Raw genomic sequence first — 19,166 nt, forward strand, 5'->3', positions numbered from 1 at the left:
AGCTGGAGATGGTATTTAAGGTGGTGTCTTGGGCCACTTTGGGGAGTTTTACTGTTTTCCTGGGTCTCTCCCATGTATACAGCAGGTACACAGGGTATTAAACTTCTGCTTTTCTCCTATTAATTAGTCTTTTATTTCAGGGGGTGGGGGGTCTCAGCCAAGAACCTAGCATGGCAGATGATAAATAATTTTTCCTCTCCTACATTTTGGCAACCTACGCTGGGGCCTGCTGAGACACCGTACTCGCCTGGGAGCCTACAGATGGGAGCCTGGAAAACCGGCAAAAGCCGGCAAAGGTAAGAATTCTTACCAAAGCCCGCTTTCCTGGATCTCACTCTGGTGCCAGGTCGAGAGAGAAAGGTCAAAATTTGACCTTGTCCCTTCCTTTCCAAATTTAGATTAGCAGAAGAAAATAGGTCAAATGAGGTCTTCATCTTGTTCTAGGTCTCGAGAGCTTGGTGTTGTGACCAGCAAGAATATTCTTTTTGGTCCCTGTATATTCCCCCAAAGAATATACCCCAAATATACCCCAAAACTCCTTGATACTTTCTCTGTGCCTTTGAGGTACAGATTTTTAAAAAATTAAAAAAAGAGTTCTTAGAGATTTCTGTCATTCCCTCGTCCTGGCAGGGAGAGGAAGACACCCTTATAGATGGACCTTTCCTTCCCTTATTGATGTCACTGTCCCTGACAAAAGGTTTTCAAAGCTTTTCTTAGGTCTGCTGTTTCTTAAAAAATAACCAGCTCCAGATAATCCTTATGCCAGAGAGGCGCATTTGGGGGTGGCCAGTTGTGCTCCCCTTCCAAGATAGATCCACAGGTGTCTGGCAGCCAGTGGAATAGGCTGGGGATCTGAGGCACAAAGTGACAGGCAGCATCCTCTCTGTCCAGCTGTGCCAGCTCTCAGGGCAGTTTGTCATTAGGGGCCCCAATCCATGAGGGGCCTTTGTCCTCTCAGCTTTTGTGGTCATTAGTGCTGGAAAAGTCCAATCCAGTAAACCCTTTCCTGATGTCACAGATTAGAGGGTCTTAGACTGGAGGCCTCTCACATTCTTGTGGGAAAGGAGAGATAGCACCTTCACTACACCATTCTTACCACTTGGGGCAATGGAAGTCTTTGCTTTCTTATGCTAACTCTCGGGATCCTGTGAGGACTGCATTTTTTTGCACCATCTCTGGGGATGCCTCTTTATGTCCATGGTTAAACCAAAAGAAGGCCTATTGGCTTGAGTCGAGTCGCTATTGAGATTAATATAAGATCCTACTTTTCAATGCCAGATGATGGATCTTTTGAATTGGAAAAGCTTCTATGTTTAAAAAACTTTGAGAGAGCTCTCATCCTAAGCATTGTCTTACTGGTACCTCTGGAAAGACCAAATTGAAAGGAGAATATGAAGGAGAATGGCCACCAGCCTGAGAGACTTCCTAAGCAAGATGAAATTATGAAGTTCTTCTTACCTCCACGTTCAGAAGATACGTGCCAAATATAGAGAAGAGGTAAAAGATTAGTGGCCACTCATTCACCACTCACAGGGACTGTGACTAGCTGCTAAGGGTTGTTCTTCCCACCCACGATTATACTATAGTTATCAGACAAGCCACTTGGCTCCCCCATGGAAAACTCTCCTCACTGGAAACATGACCAGAATTTCTCCCAGGCCCTCCCACAAATGTTCAGGAAATGGATCAGCTGAAGGCTGATGTTTGGGGGCTGCTAGAAGCAATAGTACAGGTTTTTTTTTCCCCTTTAAGGCCTTTGTGGAATACTTTATATAAACTTTTTAAAGGCATAGTGCATTAAACCCTGAAGCTCCAAAACATAGAAATCACTTCCTTTCCATCTTAGTTGGAAATTTCTCCCAGATATAGAGCAAATTGAAGAAAATGTAGTTGCATGGGTGGTATCAGTCCCTTGATACCATTCAGGCTGCAATAGAATTATTTGAGTAATTAAAAGCAACTGTCTTTGACTTGCAAATCTTTACAAAACCAGAAATGCAACACTGGAAGCAATTTGAAGTCCACCTAACCTTACCAATCCTAAAACCTCCCCCACTCATCTCAAAATACATGTAGGTACTGTAAAAGACCAGGATGTTGGAAAACAGAACTGTCCTGTGCTTAAGAAAAAGAACACAGAAATAGAAATTACTTTAGACATCTGATAATAGGCAAATATACCCCAAAACTACTTGATACTTTCTCTGTGCCTTTGAGGTACAGATTTTCTGCCCTATCTTCTCTAGGACCTGACAGCTACCTCTTTGAAATACAAACTTTAGGGAAGTGATTCTCATCAGAAGGAAAAAGGGGAGTTATTTGGGATTTTGGCAAATGAAAAAAAAAATAGTAAAAAGCTTTTAGCCATCTGAGCAGGCAAACTGATTCCAACTGCCAGAAACACGATTTGAACGTAAATGTTCTTTTATATAAACTAGTGAGTTTTGTGTTACTGTACCTGATTCATGGCTAAAATTTTAGAGCTATAGCTAAAAGGTCTCTGTGTCTGTATGTTTATGTGTGTCTCTATGTTTATGTGTGTCTCTCTATATATGTTATAGATGTGTAATACTTTTCCACCTCAGGATGGTATTGTGAAAATTAATTTGTAAAAGCTCTCTTTGATTGGCTTAAAGAAAAATAAGTACTTACCAAGTTAAGTATTCCTAAACCTCTTAGAAATACAGAAACTAACCCGTGCCTTTCAAGTTCATGTGATATATATTAATTCTAGGTAAAATAAAAGCTAAATTTGTTGGTTTAAAGTTGTCAATATTAGATATAATGCAGACATGCAACTTTTTTTTCTTCTGGAGTTTACTATTCAGATAGGTTCATGTTATCTTGGGTACATAATTTGTCAGCACGAAAAATAGCTTGGGATGATGGCTGACTCTGATGTTTCATGAAGCTGTCATGAGTAGTCAAGCATAATTGTTGGAAGCAAGTGATTTAGAAGTAAGTTGGATAAGAGTTTTTAGGTGAAGTCTACTTAAAAACAGGTTTTCAAATCTCTGACAACTTGAAACTTTAGTTTTGCTAAGTTAGACGGGAAATTCACTGACTGTAAGATAAATTACTGAAACATTAATTACTAAACATCGGTTTAAATATCTACTTTTGGCTTCTTACTACAGAGGGACTAAAAATATTTAGTCTGTTAGTAAACATATCTATCTTGTGCCACACTGAAAAACTGTACTATGAGAAAGCATACGCTTCTAGAAATGATGTATTCATAAATTTGCCAATCTACAGAATGCTGGTGTTAACAGTTGCTTACCACTTAGTTTTCACTAGAAATCATGGTTTCTAAGGGTTAAGAATTCTAATTCATATATGTAATTGCTAGAAATAATAGAAGCAACTAACTCCATGTGCAAGGAAAATAGGATGTGTTTTGGCTGAGGAAATGTATGAAGTATGGACATGTATTTTTGTTAAGGGGAATGAAAGTAATTTTCTCTTATAATAAAGCTGGTTATTTCAGAATAGGGAAGATAATAAAGGACAAACTAAATGGATATAGACAGTTGGAAAAAGAAAATTTCACTTTGTGTAGTCAAGCTGGCTAAAATTGAATGTATTAGTTATAAGGGTTATATACAAATAAGCTTCAACATCAACAGTGTACTTATGTAAAACTAAAAATTTCATCTGCTAAAAGGACAACCTTTTCTTGGACTATCAGTCAGCTACTGAGAAGAGACTGCAAAAGGCTTTTCTTTAGCTTTTAAGTAATCTGCCTAGAAAGCAAAGACGGTGTGTTTTATCAAAATAATTTCCTGTGCTCCATGTTATCTTTATCAACAGCTCTTTGATTGTTTAGCTCTTTTAATCTTTAGAAGACTATTTTCCTAAGTTTTACTCACAACTATGTAACTGTATGTGCCTTTGATATTTTATTGTCACTATGGTTAAATGGATAATTATTATTTCATGACGACTTATGATCCCATTTAGTCTAAAGTGTCTAAAACCTTCTGACGTTTTTGACAGACCCCAACTCAAATTCTAAATGAAGTCTTTTTGACCTTGAACATCTCTGAAATTTTTCAGAGGGCCCTGGGATCGAGCCCCGCATCGGGCTCCCTGCTCGGCAGGAGGCCTGCTTCTCCCTTTCCTACTCCCCCTGCCTGTGTTCCCTCTCTAGCTGTCTCTGTCAAATAAATAAATAAAATCTTAAAAAAAGATGTAAAACTAATTAGGCTTATTTGCTATGTTAAATTACATGGGAAGCATTGTCAAATAAGTAATACTAAACCTTCTTTAGATTATATTTGTATAGGTATGTTATTAACATAAAAGTGTTCCAGAAATTGTATAAAATTCCTAGAATGTCGTGGTATAACGTTATGGTTTGTAATTCTAGTTATTATCTTACAATGCTGTATATGTCACAGAAATAACCAAATTTCCTTGTCAGAAGCTGTATTACAATAAACTCTCATCAGATCTGTAACCATGGCCATTTTTAAGTCTTTTTGTCACTTAAAGAAGCTATTGTTTTACTCTGATCCTTTTGCAAATGGGCTTCATCTTCAGAGATTCATGGAAAGGACTCTGACAAGTACTCCCGAAAACAGGTTTCTAATAACTTTCAGATCATAAAACTGAACTGGGTAAGAACTTCCAGAACGAAAAAAACAGGATTCAAGCAGACCAAGAATTAATAACATGGGATTGAATGAACTGATTGATGACTATACTTTTTATTGCTGGTTCTTTAATGTTTGGTTTTCCCAGATTTAAGGTAATCTTTTACTCTTTTCTCATAAGCTATCTATGATTGGCAGTAATTCGGTAAACAACCTTTGTGAGCAGGACTGAAACAATTTTTCTCCCTACCTGATTCCTCCAGAATTCAGAAACTCTTAGTATTCTTTCATGGTAATAATTTTTTTTTTTTTCCGCATAATAATCTGTTCTCCTTGTAATTAACAGGACACAATTGGAAGCATGGTTATATTACCAAGGCTTTGACTGGAATGTCGTATTTGAAAATAATATGCATAAAATCAGGTATGACCAGACAACTTTAAGGAACTAAGATTGACTTTATGGAACCAATAAAGCCCCTTGGAAAAAATGGACCTGTAACCTTGCTTACAGAATTCTGGACAGCCTCACCAGGTGAGTAAGGAAGGTCCCTTACCTTGGCAGGCTCAGGGGCTTCGAGGAGAGGAATTAATCTAAATCTGTAAAATAACCTTACCCTGTTGACTGTGCTTTTCCTGATAACCTCTCATAACTGGCTCCCCGCTCCCCATTTTTCTTTTGTCTTTCGCTGGAGATGGTATTTAAGGTGGGTAGAGGCAATGTATAATAACACAAGCAATTACAGATACCGCTCAAGAACCTAGGAAAAGTTTTTTTTATATGGTGTTCAGTAGAATTCACCCCATCTTACTACTTGAAGGAAACCACCCTTTCTAGATAGGGGTCGTCGCTTTACCTGGGCCTTCAGTATCAAACCACCAAGTCTCCCTCTTTCTGTGAGGTAAGTGAGCCTCTCTTGACTTACAGAAAACCAAACCATAAGGAATTGATTTAAAAAGAAAAAAATAACCTGCTTTTGAGGGACTGTTTGATAAGAACTTCAAATTAATCTCCATCTTTTATACCAGTGTTACTTAATCTTTCAGTTTGTTTTCATAGCCATGCCTTTGACAAAAGTAAACTCTTGATAAGGAGAAAGTAGACCCTGTTACAATATGGAAATTTAAATATGTAACTACTCCATCTAAAACAAGTCAAGCCCACCACGAGCCTTAATGTGTATCTGCGTTCCTTCCTTCTTCCTGACTAAAGCTGACCCATACCTTGGCTTTAGTGCAATTCCTGAGAAAGCTGAAGGGACAGGGCCTATCAATCAATGATTTACCTTCTAGAGTCGGCTTCTCCCATTGCAAAACCCACACCAAACAAACCCTTTGTCAACACCACATTCTTCCTTCCTCCAACAAGCCAAACCTCTAGAGCAGTGCTATTACCTTCATTTCTTTAGAACCTGGTTCCTGCCCACTGAAAATGCTCTCTATGAGGTCAGTGATGGCCTCTGTGATGTCACCGACAGCCACTGCTCATACTTCATCCTTCCTGATTGGCATGGCAGCACTTAGTAGCACTGGTCCCTTCCTCTTTTGTCAAACACACTTTCCTAGACTTGGATGACAGAGCTCACCTACTGGTTTCCCTCCTGAGTCCCTGATGGACTGTCGTCCTCCGGCCACTAAATCCTCCTCTAGGCTGGGACAACTGAAATAAAGCTTATCTTCCCAGGCCCACTCCTGTCCTCCTCCCTTCTGTGAACAAGCCTGCAGTGATCTTGTCAAAGGTGACTCAGGTCAGGTTGACGCTCTCCCATGGGTCTCACCAGGGTGACCAAGCTCCTCCTCTGGGCCCTGTCCACCTCTCCAGCTTTCTTCTTACCCTGGATCCTTTCACCTCTGTGTTCCAGCCACATCTGTATTCTTTCAATTCCTTTTGAAGATTTAACCCAGCCATGGCCGTTAAGAGGTTTCCCAGCTTCTCATTTATCAAGGGGGACAAAGAATTACCTACCTCCTAGGGTCATTTTAATGACGAAGTGAATAAATCAGAGTAGAGCACTTAGAATGGTGCAGGCTTGCAGCACGCGCTATTTGTGTTAACTCAGTATCACTTTCACCTGTGTCTGCCTAGAGTTTGTTTTCCACACAGCCCCCAGAATAAGCCTTAAAAAAAAAATTAATTAAAAAAGGCCAAATCACTTCCTGGCTCTGCTTAGCACCAAACTAATAGTTTTTCTTCTCAAAATCAGAAGTCCTCACTATGGTAATCATCTGCCTTCCTACTACCTCTTTGACCTCATCTCCCACATTGTCTCCCCCACCCTCCTAAACTGAGTTCAAGCTACATTTCCCTCCTTGCTGTTCCTTACACAGGCCAAGCACACTCCTTTTTCAGTTGTGGTTCCTTCCACCTAGAAAGCACTTTTTCCAGTTATCTCAGTGGCTTATGCTCTTTTCCTTCAGGTCCTACATTTTTGTCATCAGAGTGGCCCTCCTTAACTACCCACCATGGAGAATCCTCAATCTAGGCACTACTGACATTTTGAGCCAGATCATTCTGTCTTGGGGGGGGAGCTGTTCTTTGCACTGTGGGATGTTTAGCAGCATCCCTGGTCTCAAAGTACTGGATGCCACAGTACCCCAAAGCCCAGTTGTGATAATGGACAGCGTTCCCCAACACTGACAAGTGTCCCCTGGGAGGCAGAACCGGCACACTCCAAAATAAAATCATTACACAGGTTTCTCCTCTTTTCTCCTTTTCTATAGATCTTTACATGCACATACATGCTTGTATATGCCGATGTAGGCAAAGGATTTTCCTCCTAATATATCATAGGTATTTTTCCATATCAGATCATAAAGATTTACCACACTGTTTCAAATAGTTGCAGAATACTCCCGCACATACTCAAGTGCATTTGACTATTGCTTTACTGAGGATCATTTAGGTTCTTTCTTTCCCGTTTTTTCATTAGCACAAACAATGTTGAAAGACACACATTCTAGTACACAGGGTGAGTGTTCCTACAAAGGGAACTGCTGGTACAGAGAGATCTACATTTGTAATTTTGACACCTCCAGATTCTTGCACTGACCTGTAAACAAGTCTGCTATTAGCAACCTCCTTGAGAAACTGCAGATCGCCTTCAGCTAGGCACCCCAGGGCCCTGGAGAGCTTGAGGTCACACTAGAAGCCTAAATGTCTGCCAAATGCAAGAAGGAAGAGACCCCTGCCTAGTCCATGCAGGCATTTCTCTCCTTCTGCTTCTTCCCATCACATTTGAGAGTCCTTGAGTAAAAAAGCATACCTATGCTCCATCACTTTGTTTCTGGGAACTTCTTTCCAGAACTGAGTCAATTCTGCTGGGCCCGTGCCAGATGACTGTTCCATTTCTGCAGCCATTATCAGGAAACGGTCTTGGGCAGAGACTGTTAAACCTGCATTCCAAAAGGGTAACTTACTATATAAACAAGAACCTTTACAAAGGGCTGGACACGTGGTTTAAGGCATTATTGCAGAAAACAATGGAAAAAGAATAATACGGAAGTACCTTAAAGAAAAAATTTTCTAAAAAGGATTTTTAAAAAAATCCCATTTCAACTGGCATCTGTTTAAACAATTTTATGTGCTAAAAAACCATTTTAGGGGCGCCTGGGTGGCTCAGTCAGTTAAGCGTCTGACTTAGGCTCAGGTCATGTTCCTGGGCTCATGCCCCACGCTGGGCTCTCTGCTCAGCGGGGAGCCTGCTTCTCCCTCTCTCTGCCTGCCACTCCCCTTGCTTATGCTTGTTCTCTCTGTCAGATAAATAAAATCTTAAAAAAAAAACATTGTAATGAGAAACATTGACCCATCTCATTTTACACATGAGAAAAGAGATGCCCACAGTGCCGTGAGGTGACTTGTTGACACTGAGCTAGTTTCTAGATTCTAGTCTGGCTCTATGGACTCCTCACCCGGCCCCAGGTACCCCAGCACACCCTCTGAGGCCATCAGGCCACAACTCACCCCCGTGGGGAGACACAACTATATCAACTGATGCACCAGGGTCACAACTGCTGTTGCTTGGCTTGACTCTGTATTTTTCTGGAGCAGTTGTTCTCACCTGTTTATAAATACAGTGGTCATATAATAACTAATAACATAAGAAAAATGTTTCTTTTGGGGTAAATGGCTTAAAAATGAGTTTTAAAAAATTAACAGTTAATAATAAAGTCTACAAAACAACCATGGTGGTTAGGCATAGAATGTACTTTTCCCCATCAATAGGAAAACAGTATCTTAATCTATTTTAAAAAATATTCACTCATAAGTCCAATTGTCACTTAGCCTTCCTTTTAAAGAAAAAAAATCTATGAAATATCCTGTCTGGTAATTTCCTAAATTTAATAATACAAATTAAAAAAAAACCTGTGTATTAGGACACGTTATAATAGCGTTCACGAATTAAAACACACTATATTCAAAGAACATCCAGAACATCTTAATACTTACAATATGGGGCAGTGGTAAACTCAGTCATTAGGTCAGTATCCAGTATAAACTACATTCCAAACTATATCACACTCGGGGGGAAATGCACTTTTGATTTTATAGTTTTATTTTTACTGTTATTATGAGTTATTTATATAATGAAGAGTGATTTTCCTTGGGTTTTTATTTACCACAAACATTAAAGCCTGGGATTAATTTGGACGTTAGCCTATTATGGCTCATTAAAGATTGAGATACACATCCTGGGGAAAATTGTAGATAAGCTATGCCACGTGGTTAAAACTAGAAGGCAGTATTACATGCCTAAAAATATCAAATAAAAACACCGTGCAAGTTAAAAATTCTCAATCTTTCAATTAAAATATGTCTGAAATCACTTCCCCTATCAGATTTCCACATAGAATTTATTATATCTTTCTGATATTTACCTTAAATGCTACGATGTTTTTTGTTACATTTGTCAACACTATTAAAGTTTTCTTCTCTCCAGATTCTGTACTTCCAAAATACAGTTCTTCTGCTGGGCTAGGTGGTGACAAAAATATAAGGCATTTGTATTATTTGGAATAAATGACAATCTAATCATTAGCTGGAAGGAAAGTATTTGTTTAATATTTTCTGCTCATTTGTATAAAGAGATTTCATCAAAAAAGAAAAGCTTATAAAGCAACTACCTAATATAGTTTGTGTTTTAATCTTACTAATTCATTGCATGCTATTTAAAAGTCCTATGGTTTTCCCCAAGAATCAAAAGCAAAATAGGAAAAGGACAGGAGAGAGAGTTAGGAAGATTCTGAATTAGCCTATAATCAGCACCATCTTAAGGTGCATTTAAACTCTTTGGAAGGTTATAGATAATCAAAACAAAGAAGAAACTGCTGCTTCAACTTTAATTACAAAGAGATTAGAATGGGACATAATTCTATACACCAACAGAGAAAAGCATAACTTAAAATGAAAGATCATTAGAGATGTACTTAAGTCACAGAATAATTCCTTAGGTAATTCCTTAATAATAAAGGCTTTTTCTGAGTAATATGGAATACAAAAAACAAAAATAAAATTTGGGGTGGGAAATATTGGTTAAACAGTAAAATCAGTGAACCTCAAAATGCAAATTTTACTATTGCTGGCCGCTGTAGTATTCATGACCTAAAATCAAAACTAAAAGACTGAAGCAAAGTTTGTGTAGTTTAATTACATTAGTCAAATTGTATCAGGTGCCTCCAAACAATGGGCAGAACAGTGTTTTTATTTTAGATAAAAAGGTGAATTCTTCAGGCTGCCCTTCACTTTGAGCTATATATGTAAGTTGATTCATTTTATATCAGGAATGTCTACATATCAGAGACAGTCATTTGGAGGACACACATTTTTTAAGGACGTGCTTTCCGAGGAGGGCTTTGCCCAACCCTGGACAAGACAAATTAGCATGGTTGCTGGCTTCCTTTTAGAACCCAATCTGAAATCGACCACAGAGAAGAGAAGGTCATGAATCTCAGAACCGCTCACAGTAACCAGCACAAAACCCGTGAGACATTGTGGGGAGACAGACGCTGGTGGGTCCCCATGCCTGTGCAGGAGCAGTGCTGTGACCTGCCCAGGGGCAGAGGCAGGGAGCCGAAGAGCCCAAACTGCAGCCCTAGACGCTGCCTTGTTCTCCTCCGGCTTTCTCCCCAGGCAGCTCTCCCAGCCAACCCCCGACATTTCTAAGTCAAGACCTATGGTTTTGACAGGCTTCCAATGAAAACACAGTGTGTAACTTCTAAACCAGTGAAGGGAAAAATGGAAAACAAACTCCACAGGGGGGGAAATGGCAAAGAAAAACCACGACGAACAGAATATGCATGTGTTGTCCCCCGCCTCCGTCCCCCCATAAACACACACAGATGGTAGATAAATCCAGATATAACAGTAATCAAAAATATGCAAACAAACTAGTCTTATCAATTCGAATATCAGATTTTTAAAAAGTCTGGCTGTATTGTTCATAACAGTCATACCTAAAACAGTTACACAGAAAGATTTAAAGTATGGGAGGGGAAATGATACATTAGGTCATCACTAAGTAAAGTCGGTACAGCAACATTAACATAAGGCCATATAGATTGACCAACGAAAAGCATCATTAGTGAGACAGAGATCTTTACATAATGATAATTACAAACAACCCTAAATCTTAGATTGAGTAACCCAGAAACAAAAATAGAGATGTACTGAATTCTGGCTTTGGTAAAAAAAACAACCCTATTTTTCTAGTTCAGCTTTAGCTTTTAGAAAGTCAAACTGATAAATGCTTAGTTCAATGTCATTTCTGGCATCCTTGAACTTATGCAAGCCAAACAGTACCAGTAAAATGAGAAAAAATATATGTCATTCAGATTAACTGTGAATATATAAATATTCACTTTTATTTACTGATATGAAATGAGGGCCCTTTAAACACATTTAATGGAATAAATAACAAAAAGGTAGCTAAAATATCTACTATGACTGGAAACCAAGGTGAGTCTTTGGATAACCTTTAATTTTATATTTCCACAGTTTGAAAAATAGTACAGGAGTTTTCTTAATTTTGCAATTCCTTCAAGATAATCAAGACAGGTTATAAAAGCATAGCTAAAAAATCAACTATGATTACCTGATGTGTAATAAGGGCCCTTTAAACACACTCAGTGGTTTTTTGAAAGCTTTCATTTTGGAATCAACCTTTTCAGTTTCTTCTGCTTTGGAAGTATGTTCGGTTAGGTTAATCTAAAGACAAAAAAAAATATGAAGAAAGAAAAGATAAAGAAATTTACTTTCATGCTAACTAGTCTTATCAATTCGAATATCAGATTTTTAAAAAGTCATAGCTGGGCAGTTCATCAGGTCAAAAAGTAAACATAGTGATTCAACCCAAATTACAATCTTTAACAAAAGTTTAGCACACCTAAATTATGTATTTAACATACATTAACATGACCATGAACATATATTTGAGAGCATACTTCAATAAGTCGCTACAGAAAATATAACATGGTCTTTCCCTTAGAGTCTTTAAATTTGTTCTAAGTTATAACATATTTATCCCTCTATCAAGCCCCTGATGACTCATAAAAAGATAACTGAGTGCTCTTTCAAAACTGAAATAGAGGAAGTAGAAGGTTGTAAACGAATTACTTTTCTCTCAGGTAAATCAAAAATATTTTCAATAAAACAATTCCTTCAAAATGCATTTTGCCAATTTTTATCCAAATGCATGAAATCAGCCTTTTTAACCACCACAGTGATACTTCCTCTTATTTACAGACAAAGATGGGGGAGGGCGGCAAGTTAAGTGAATTACAATCACATACGTAGCTAGTTGCAGAATGGTGGACAGGCCACAGGTTTTGACGCCATTTTGTTGTTAAAATTACCTTTTTTAGAAGAGTTGTTTGTTCTTCACTAGAAACTGTTTCCAGGGTTTCTTTGCCATCACTTTCTATATCTTCTTTACTTGAAGCTTCATCCTCACTGGCAATAGGCCCATTTTCACACAATGGTGTCTGGAAGTCATCATCTACTAGTGGTGGATAGCTATACTTGAAAGGATCCTAAAAGAAAGGAATTTTATAACAGCCTGCTAAGAGGTGGGTAGAGAAATAATTCTCTAAGTAAAATTAAAATCCACTCTCCTGGCCAAAAAAAAAAAAGGAAAAAAAACAGACTTAATTAGTGAAATTTTTAAAAAAGGAAGCATTTCAAAACACAAAGGGAAAGAGCAGAAAGTGGTGTGGACAACTGGCTAGCCATCTGTGAAAGCACCGAGTTGGATCTTTAGCTCATTCTTTGCACCAAAAAGAATTTCAGATGGATAAAAACTTTGAAGTATGTATTTTTTTAAAAAGTTTATTTATTTTTTTAGTAATCTCTACCCTCAATGTGGGGCTCAAGCCCACGACCTCGAGATCAAGAGTAGCACACTCTTCCGATGGAATCAGCCAGGCACTCCAAAAGTGTGTATTTTTTTAAAACCCATGTAAGCTTAAAAAAAAAAAAAGCTCCAGAACAACACACAGGATTAAAAAACAGAAAACACAAAACCTAAGTATCAAAGACCTTTCTAATCATAGCACAAAACCTAGCAGGCATAAAAATATTGATAAAAATGGAGCACGCTAAAATGAAACATCTCTGAATTGCAAAAAAACAAAACCCAACAATCAACCAACCAACCACACCCCCCCCGCCAAGAAAACCCCCTAAAAAAACAAGTTTTTTTTTCTTTAAAGCCGCAACTGGGAAAATTATGTACCACATGTATCGGAAACAAGATAGCTTTTGTTAATATATACAAATCAACAAGAAAAGAGTAATTAACAGAACAAAAGATAAAGGAACGATACAGAGTTCATAGAAAAAGAAGACTACCTTTTAAATAATAAAAAATGCTCATCATCACTTACAATAACAGAAATGCAAAACCACAATATTTTTCACCCAAGACTGGCAATGATTACAAAAATGAGAGATGTGGTTCAAGCATGCCACACATAATTGGGAAATGAGCACAATCTCTTTAGAGGGAAACTGGCGACAGGTAACAAAATTTAAACTACAAATACCCATTGACCTGATGATTTTACCTCTAGGAGTTCATCTACTTACACTGCTGTACCCACGTACCAAGAGTTATTTACAAGGATATTCACTGCAGCACTATTAATAATGGCAAGATTAGGAAACAACTACTAGTCCTTCAAAAGAGAACTGATTAAATACATTATGTTACATCTATACAATGGAATATTCTGAAATGGTTTAAAAAATCAGGTAGACCTCTAAGAATCAATATGGCATAACCTAACAAGAAATGATGTGGAAAAACTAGTACAACATACATGAAAAAATAAAATGGACAGAATATCTCTAGGAGAGAAAACTTGGAAACAGTGACTGACTGCCTGTGGAGAGTGGCAGTGGGCAGTAATGTGGGGAGGGAGACATACTTTTCACTAAGCTGTTGTACTTTTCAGTCTTCTGGTACTGTTTGCTTTAAAAAAAAAAAAGGTCTATGTATTACTTTTGGGGAAAATTATGTTAAAGAATAGTAGTCCTACTACAATTCTGAGTACAGTCCTGAAAAAAATACATCATTAATGACAGAGAAGGGAGACACTCTTTTCTACCCCTAAAAACAATTTTTACTAGATACCATTAATTTTAAGATGCAACAATTCTATGGGCAAATTATTAAAAAGAAATCAAATAGCTCGTTTAACTAAAGGCAGAACCTGAAATGAACCGTACTGTGTTCTTGTTAAAATGTAAAATATAAAGCCTTAAAATAGGAAAGTCGCAAATTTCAAATTAAAAATACTGTATGGTGACTAACATAACATAATGAAATAAAATTAAAAAAATAAAAATATTGGTTCAAGTTTTTTCTAATTAAAGAAAACAAAAGGACATACCAAAACTTTTTATCTTGCTAGTCACTTGATTCTGGTTGAATACAATTTTGCCAGGTAGACAGTATATGAAATAGATTATAAAAATCGAACAACTGAAATCTTATCAATCAAGTTAACCCAAAGCATACCAAATCCATAGGTTTTCATAGTTTAGAAGAAAAATCATTATCACAGTATGTTTCACTGTTATGTAGTATTAAAAATTTAACACATACCTACTTATTCCTGGTCTCTTATTTGTAAGTAGTATAACCATTTCAAAAAAACTTGATTATAGTATCTTTTAAATTAAAAAGACTGTTCAACAGTAAACAAATGGAAGCAAACTAAGGCACATGAAAAAAATTCAATAACTCATGGTTACTAATTAAATAATTTATGGTTCATCTCTAGATACAGGAATACTATGTCACCATAAACAAGAGTAAAACAGTTTGTCATATTGATTTGGAATGATCTCTAAGACACATTGTAAAGAAAAAAGTAGGACGCATAATGGTGTAAAAACACACTACTTGTTTAAAAGAGATGGGAGGGAGAAAGAATTACATATTTGCTTATATGTATTACAAATATACTGTACTGCTTACATAGGCAATACAGATTCGTGGAAATAAACATAAGAAATGGAACTGGGGAGAGGAAGAGAGTGACTAGGATAGCAGTAGAAAGACTTTTTAATGAATACTGTTTCTGAATATTTGTACTGAATACTGAATACTTTTCAGTTTAGAATCATGTGATTCTAAAAATTCTCAAAATGAAAATTTAACACCTTGAAAACTTATATAAAAAATGTCTGTAATGGTGTTATTTTGGAGTATCTATGATCTTTCTCTGGATATTAAGATATTGCTTTTTCTTTTTCCTTAAGGAAATATAGCCTAATGGGCCATGATGCAGTCTTATTTTAGAAACACATTCCGAGGACGATACTTACAGTCCCACCCATGTGGGGAGGCAGATACTCGACACTGACATAGTCCTGGACTTCATTTTTGCTGGTAAACTTCAACAAACTCACTGCTTCCGGACCAAGCCAGGATTTCACAATTTTGAAAGCAGCTGAAGAAGAAACAGTCACTTCATTAAATTCATTCTCTTTCTCAATTAATTTACTGTATGTGGTAATGTAGGTTTTCTGAAATTTGTTTGGGCAAAACTCTGTTAATATGTATCTTTCTGTGGTATGATAATTAACATTCACTAATTCCTGTAGGCATTTACATTGTGACGATCTGTTATGGGTTTCAAATGTTCCATGAAGATTCAGGAAGATGAAATTACCTTGATGTGCGTCAATAAACTTATCAAGGTTCTGGCCTCTGTACAAATCTGTCAATGATGCCCACTATTAAGATTCCCAGACACGGAAGCAAATAGCACTGTAGTTTGAGGAATAACTGCACAATAGTATGGAAAGAGTCATTTTTCCTTACACTCCTGATCAATCCCCAACCTGAAAAACCTTCTCAAATGGGAAGTCAACAAGAGAAGGAAGTAGCTCTCCTCATGGGTTTGAGCTAGATTCAGACTTCATCCTAACCCTAAACTTTTGCCTTTCTTGCAAGCCCTGCAGCTTATATAATTGTGAGGAACTTATTTATGGAACCTACAAGAATACATTGTTATCAAACACAGCTGTTTAGTAATTACAATCTTGTTCTTTCATGCTATTCTAATTTATACTTAATTTTTTTAAACCTTGTTTCCATTCTGACATTCTAAACACATTTTAAAGAAATTAAAAGAGGAATCCTGCATTAAATTTGTAAAAGCATCAATGAAAAAAAATCAGGAAATAAAACAGTATGATAAAATTTAAATAGTGGTTCAGAAAACTGCATTTTTACTTTGGCTAATTATGCTTAAATTTTACATAAGGTTTACATTTTCATTAATTTCAATTTAAAAAGTCTGTGAGTTGACATGTTTGAAGCTATGCTACTTGAATTAACCAAAGTGCTAAATCTAATTTTTTATAACAGCTTTGTTGAAATATAATATGTACATATCATAAAATTCACCCTTTAAAGTATGCACATCAAAGGTTTTAAGTGTATTCAGACAATTGTATAACCATCACCACTATTTAATTCTAGAACATGTTCATAACACCAAAAAGAAACCCCTGCCCATAAGCAATTCTCCTTAACCTCCCTACCTTATTCCCTGGCAACCACTAATCTACTTTCTGGATTTGCCTATTTTGGATATTAATATAAATGCCATCATACAACATGGGGTTTTCTTTTTTTTATTGGCTTTGTTCACTCAGGATGCTTTCACGGGTCATCTATGATGTAAGCATGTATCGGTATTTAATTCCTTTTCATGGCCGAATAATTTTCCATTTTATGGATCTACAACATTTGTTTATCCATTCGCCAACTGATAAACATTTGAGTAGTTTCCACTTTTTATTATTATGAATAATACTGCTATGAACATCTGTGTACAAGTTTTTATGTAGACATATGCTTTCAATTCTCTTGGGAATATACTTAGGAATGGAACGGTAATTCGATGTTTAACTTTTTGAGGAACTGCCAAACTGCTTTCCAGAGTGGCTGCACCATTTTACATTCTCACCAGTAATGTATGAGGATTCTAATTTCTCCATATCCTCAACACTTGTTACTGTCTTTTTGATTATAGCCATCCTAGTTGGTGTGAAGTAGTATCTCATTTGGTTTTGACTTGTAGCTCTCTAATGACTAATGATGTTGTGCATCTTTTTATATGTTTATTGCCCATTTGCATAACTTCTTTGGAAAAATGTCCATTCAAATCTTTCACCCTTTTTAATTGGGCCATTTGTCTTTTTATTGTGTGCTGTAAAAGCCACTTATATATTCTAGATCTAAGTCCCTTATCAGATGTATGATTTGTAAATATTTTATTCCATTCTGAGAGTTGTCTTTTCACCTTCTGGATGGTGTCCTTCGAAGTACAAAATTTTGAATTTTAATGAAGTCCAATGTATCTGTTCTTTTGTTGCTTGTGCTTTTCTGGTGTCATATCAAGAAACCACCGCCTAATCCAAGGTCACAAAGATTTACTCCCATGGTTTCTTCTTTTATAGTTCTAACCCTTACAATCAGGTCTCTGATCCACTTTGAGCTTATTTTTGTATATGAAGGGAGGTAGAGGTCCAACTTCACTGTTCAATTATTCCAGTATCATTTATTAAAGAGACTATTCTTTCTCAAGAGAGATCTTGGAAGACAGTGGCAGAGTAGAAGGACCCTAAGGCATGCCTCGTCCCACAAATACAACTAGATAACTATCAAATCATCCTAAATGCCCCAGAAATTCATCTGAAGATTGGCAGAACAAACTCCACAAGGTAGAGACAAGGCCACATCAAGGAAGGTAGGAAGTACAGAGACCTGGCTTAGGAGAGAAATGGATTATGGCTGCTGCAATGGGGAGGGAGCCTTGGCCACAGAGAAGGGCAAGAGACAGACTAGCACACAGGGAAGCACGTGGGGAAAACAAATCCCCATAGCAACTGGCTTGGAAAGCGAGAGGGCCTGAATTTCGTGAGCTCTTGCAATCAGTAGGGCTTAAAGCGGAGTTTTAAACTTCAGTGTGCTTGGCTTTGGAAGAGCTCAGAGGACACTGGGGCTGCTCCTGGGGAGAAAGCAGGACAAACAGCCCATGGATATACAGTGTGGAAACAAGAGATCTGAAGAGCACCCGGGGCACACAGTACGGAGGTTATCTGCTCATCTTGGAGCATGTCCCAGACAGGCAGCATTCATGGAGAGACCCCTTGGGGAACAAAGAAACTGGCAGGTACCATTTCACTCCCCGACCCCTCAGCATAAGCACAGGGCCACCTGCAGGAACCAGCACAGTACTGACACTTGCTACCTAACTTGCTTACACCCAAGCTCTTCCACAGCCCCACGCTCTAGAAGAAACGCCCTTCCCAGTCACGCTTCCCTCAGCTCCAGGTCTGCAGGCCCCCTCCCCCAGAAGACTGGCCCAAACCCTTGCCAATACTGCATCTCCTGACCCAGGAGTTTTGTGAGGCCTCAGATCCTGTGGTGGCACCGACAGGTCTCACTTCACAAACAGACCACAGCACACCTAGTTAAAATGTGCCACATTCAGGCCAGGGACCAAACTCTGCCCACAACAGGCAAAGAGAGCCTCTGCAGATGCCTGGCCTGAAGGATAAAGTGGTCAGGACGCAACAGCAGAGCACACACAGCACACACTGGAGACACTCCCAGAAGCGCCAGGCCCTGGGGAACAGGGGACACCACATGGCAGGGCACTATAGCACTTCTTCCTCATAAGGCAGTTACCCTTAAGAACAGGAGACGTAGCTGACTTTCCTAACATACAGAAACAGGCACAGAGACTTGGACAAAATAAGAAGACAGAGGAATTTGCCCCAGATGAAAGAACAGGACAAGGCCCCGACCAGAGATCTAAGTGAAACAGATACAAGTAACATGCCTGGTGGAGAATTTTTTAAAAAGATTCATTTATTTTAGAGAGACAGTGTGAGCAGGGGTAGGGGCAGAGGGAGAGAGAGAGAATTCCAAGCAGATTCCACACCGAGCATGGAGCCCAACAAGGGACTTGATCCCATGACCTCAAGGCCACAACCCAAGCAGAAACCAAGAGTCAGATGCTCAACTGACTGAGCCATCCAGGCGCCCCCTG

At 38.0% G+C, this 19,166-nt stretch overlaps 1 protein-coding gene across 2 annotated transcripts in view; it reads right to left on the reverse strand.

Annotated features, from left to right (window-relative positions):
- The window catches only part of MOSPD2 (motile sperm domain containing 2), a 57,269-nt gene that overhangs the window by 3,775 nt on the left and 34,328 nt on the right, over window positions 1-19,166 (reverse strand). For both annotated transcript variants that reach the window (XM_078065006.1, XM_078065005.1), the window contains exons 8-13: window positions 15,424-15,548; window positions 12,447-12,623; window positions 11,687-11,799; window positions 9,474-9,570; window positions 8,560-8,656; window positions 7,862-7,991 (exon numbers count right to left, since the gene is read on the reverse strand). In XM_078065006.1, the coding sequence (XP_077921132.1) occupies window positions 7,862-7,991; window positions 8,560-8,656; window positions 9,474-9,570; window positions 11,687-11,799; window positions 12,447-12,623; window positions 15,424-15,548 (739 nt within the window). The remainder of the gene's footprint in view (window positions 1-7,861; window positions 7,992-8,559; window positions 8,657-9,473; window positions 9,571-11,686; window positions 11,800-12,446; window positions 12,624-15,423; window positions 15,549-19,166) is intronic.

This window comes from Halichoerus grypus, chromosome X, assembly GCF_964656455.1.
Source record: "Halichoerus grypus chromosome X, mHalGry1.hap1.1, whole genome shotgun sequence".
Lineage (NCBI taxonomy): Eukaryota > Metazoa > Chordata > Mammalia > Carnivora > Phocidae > Halichoerus > Halichoerus grypus.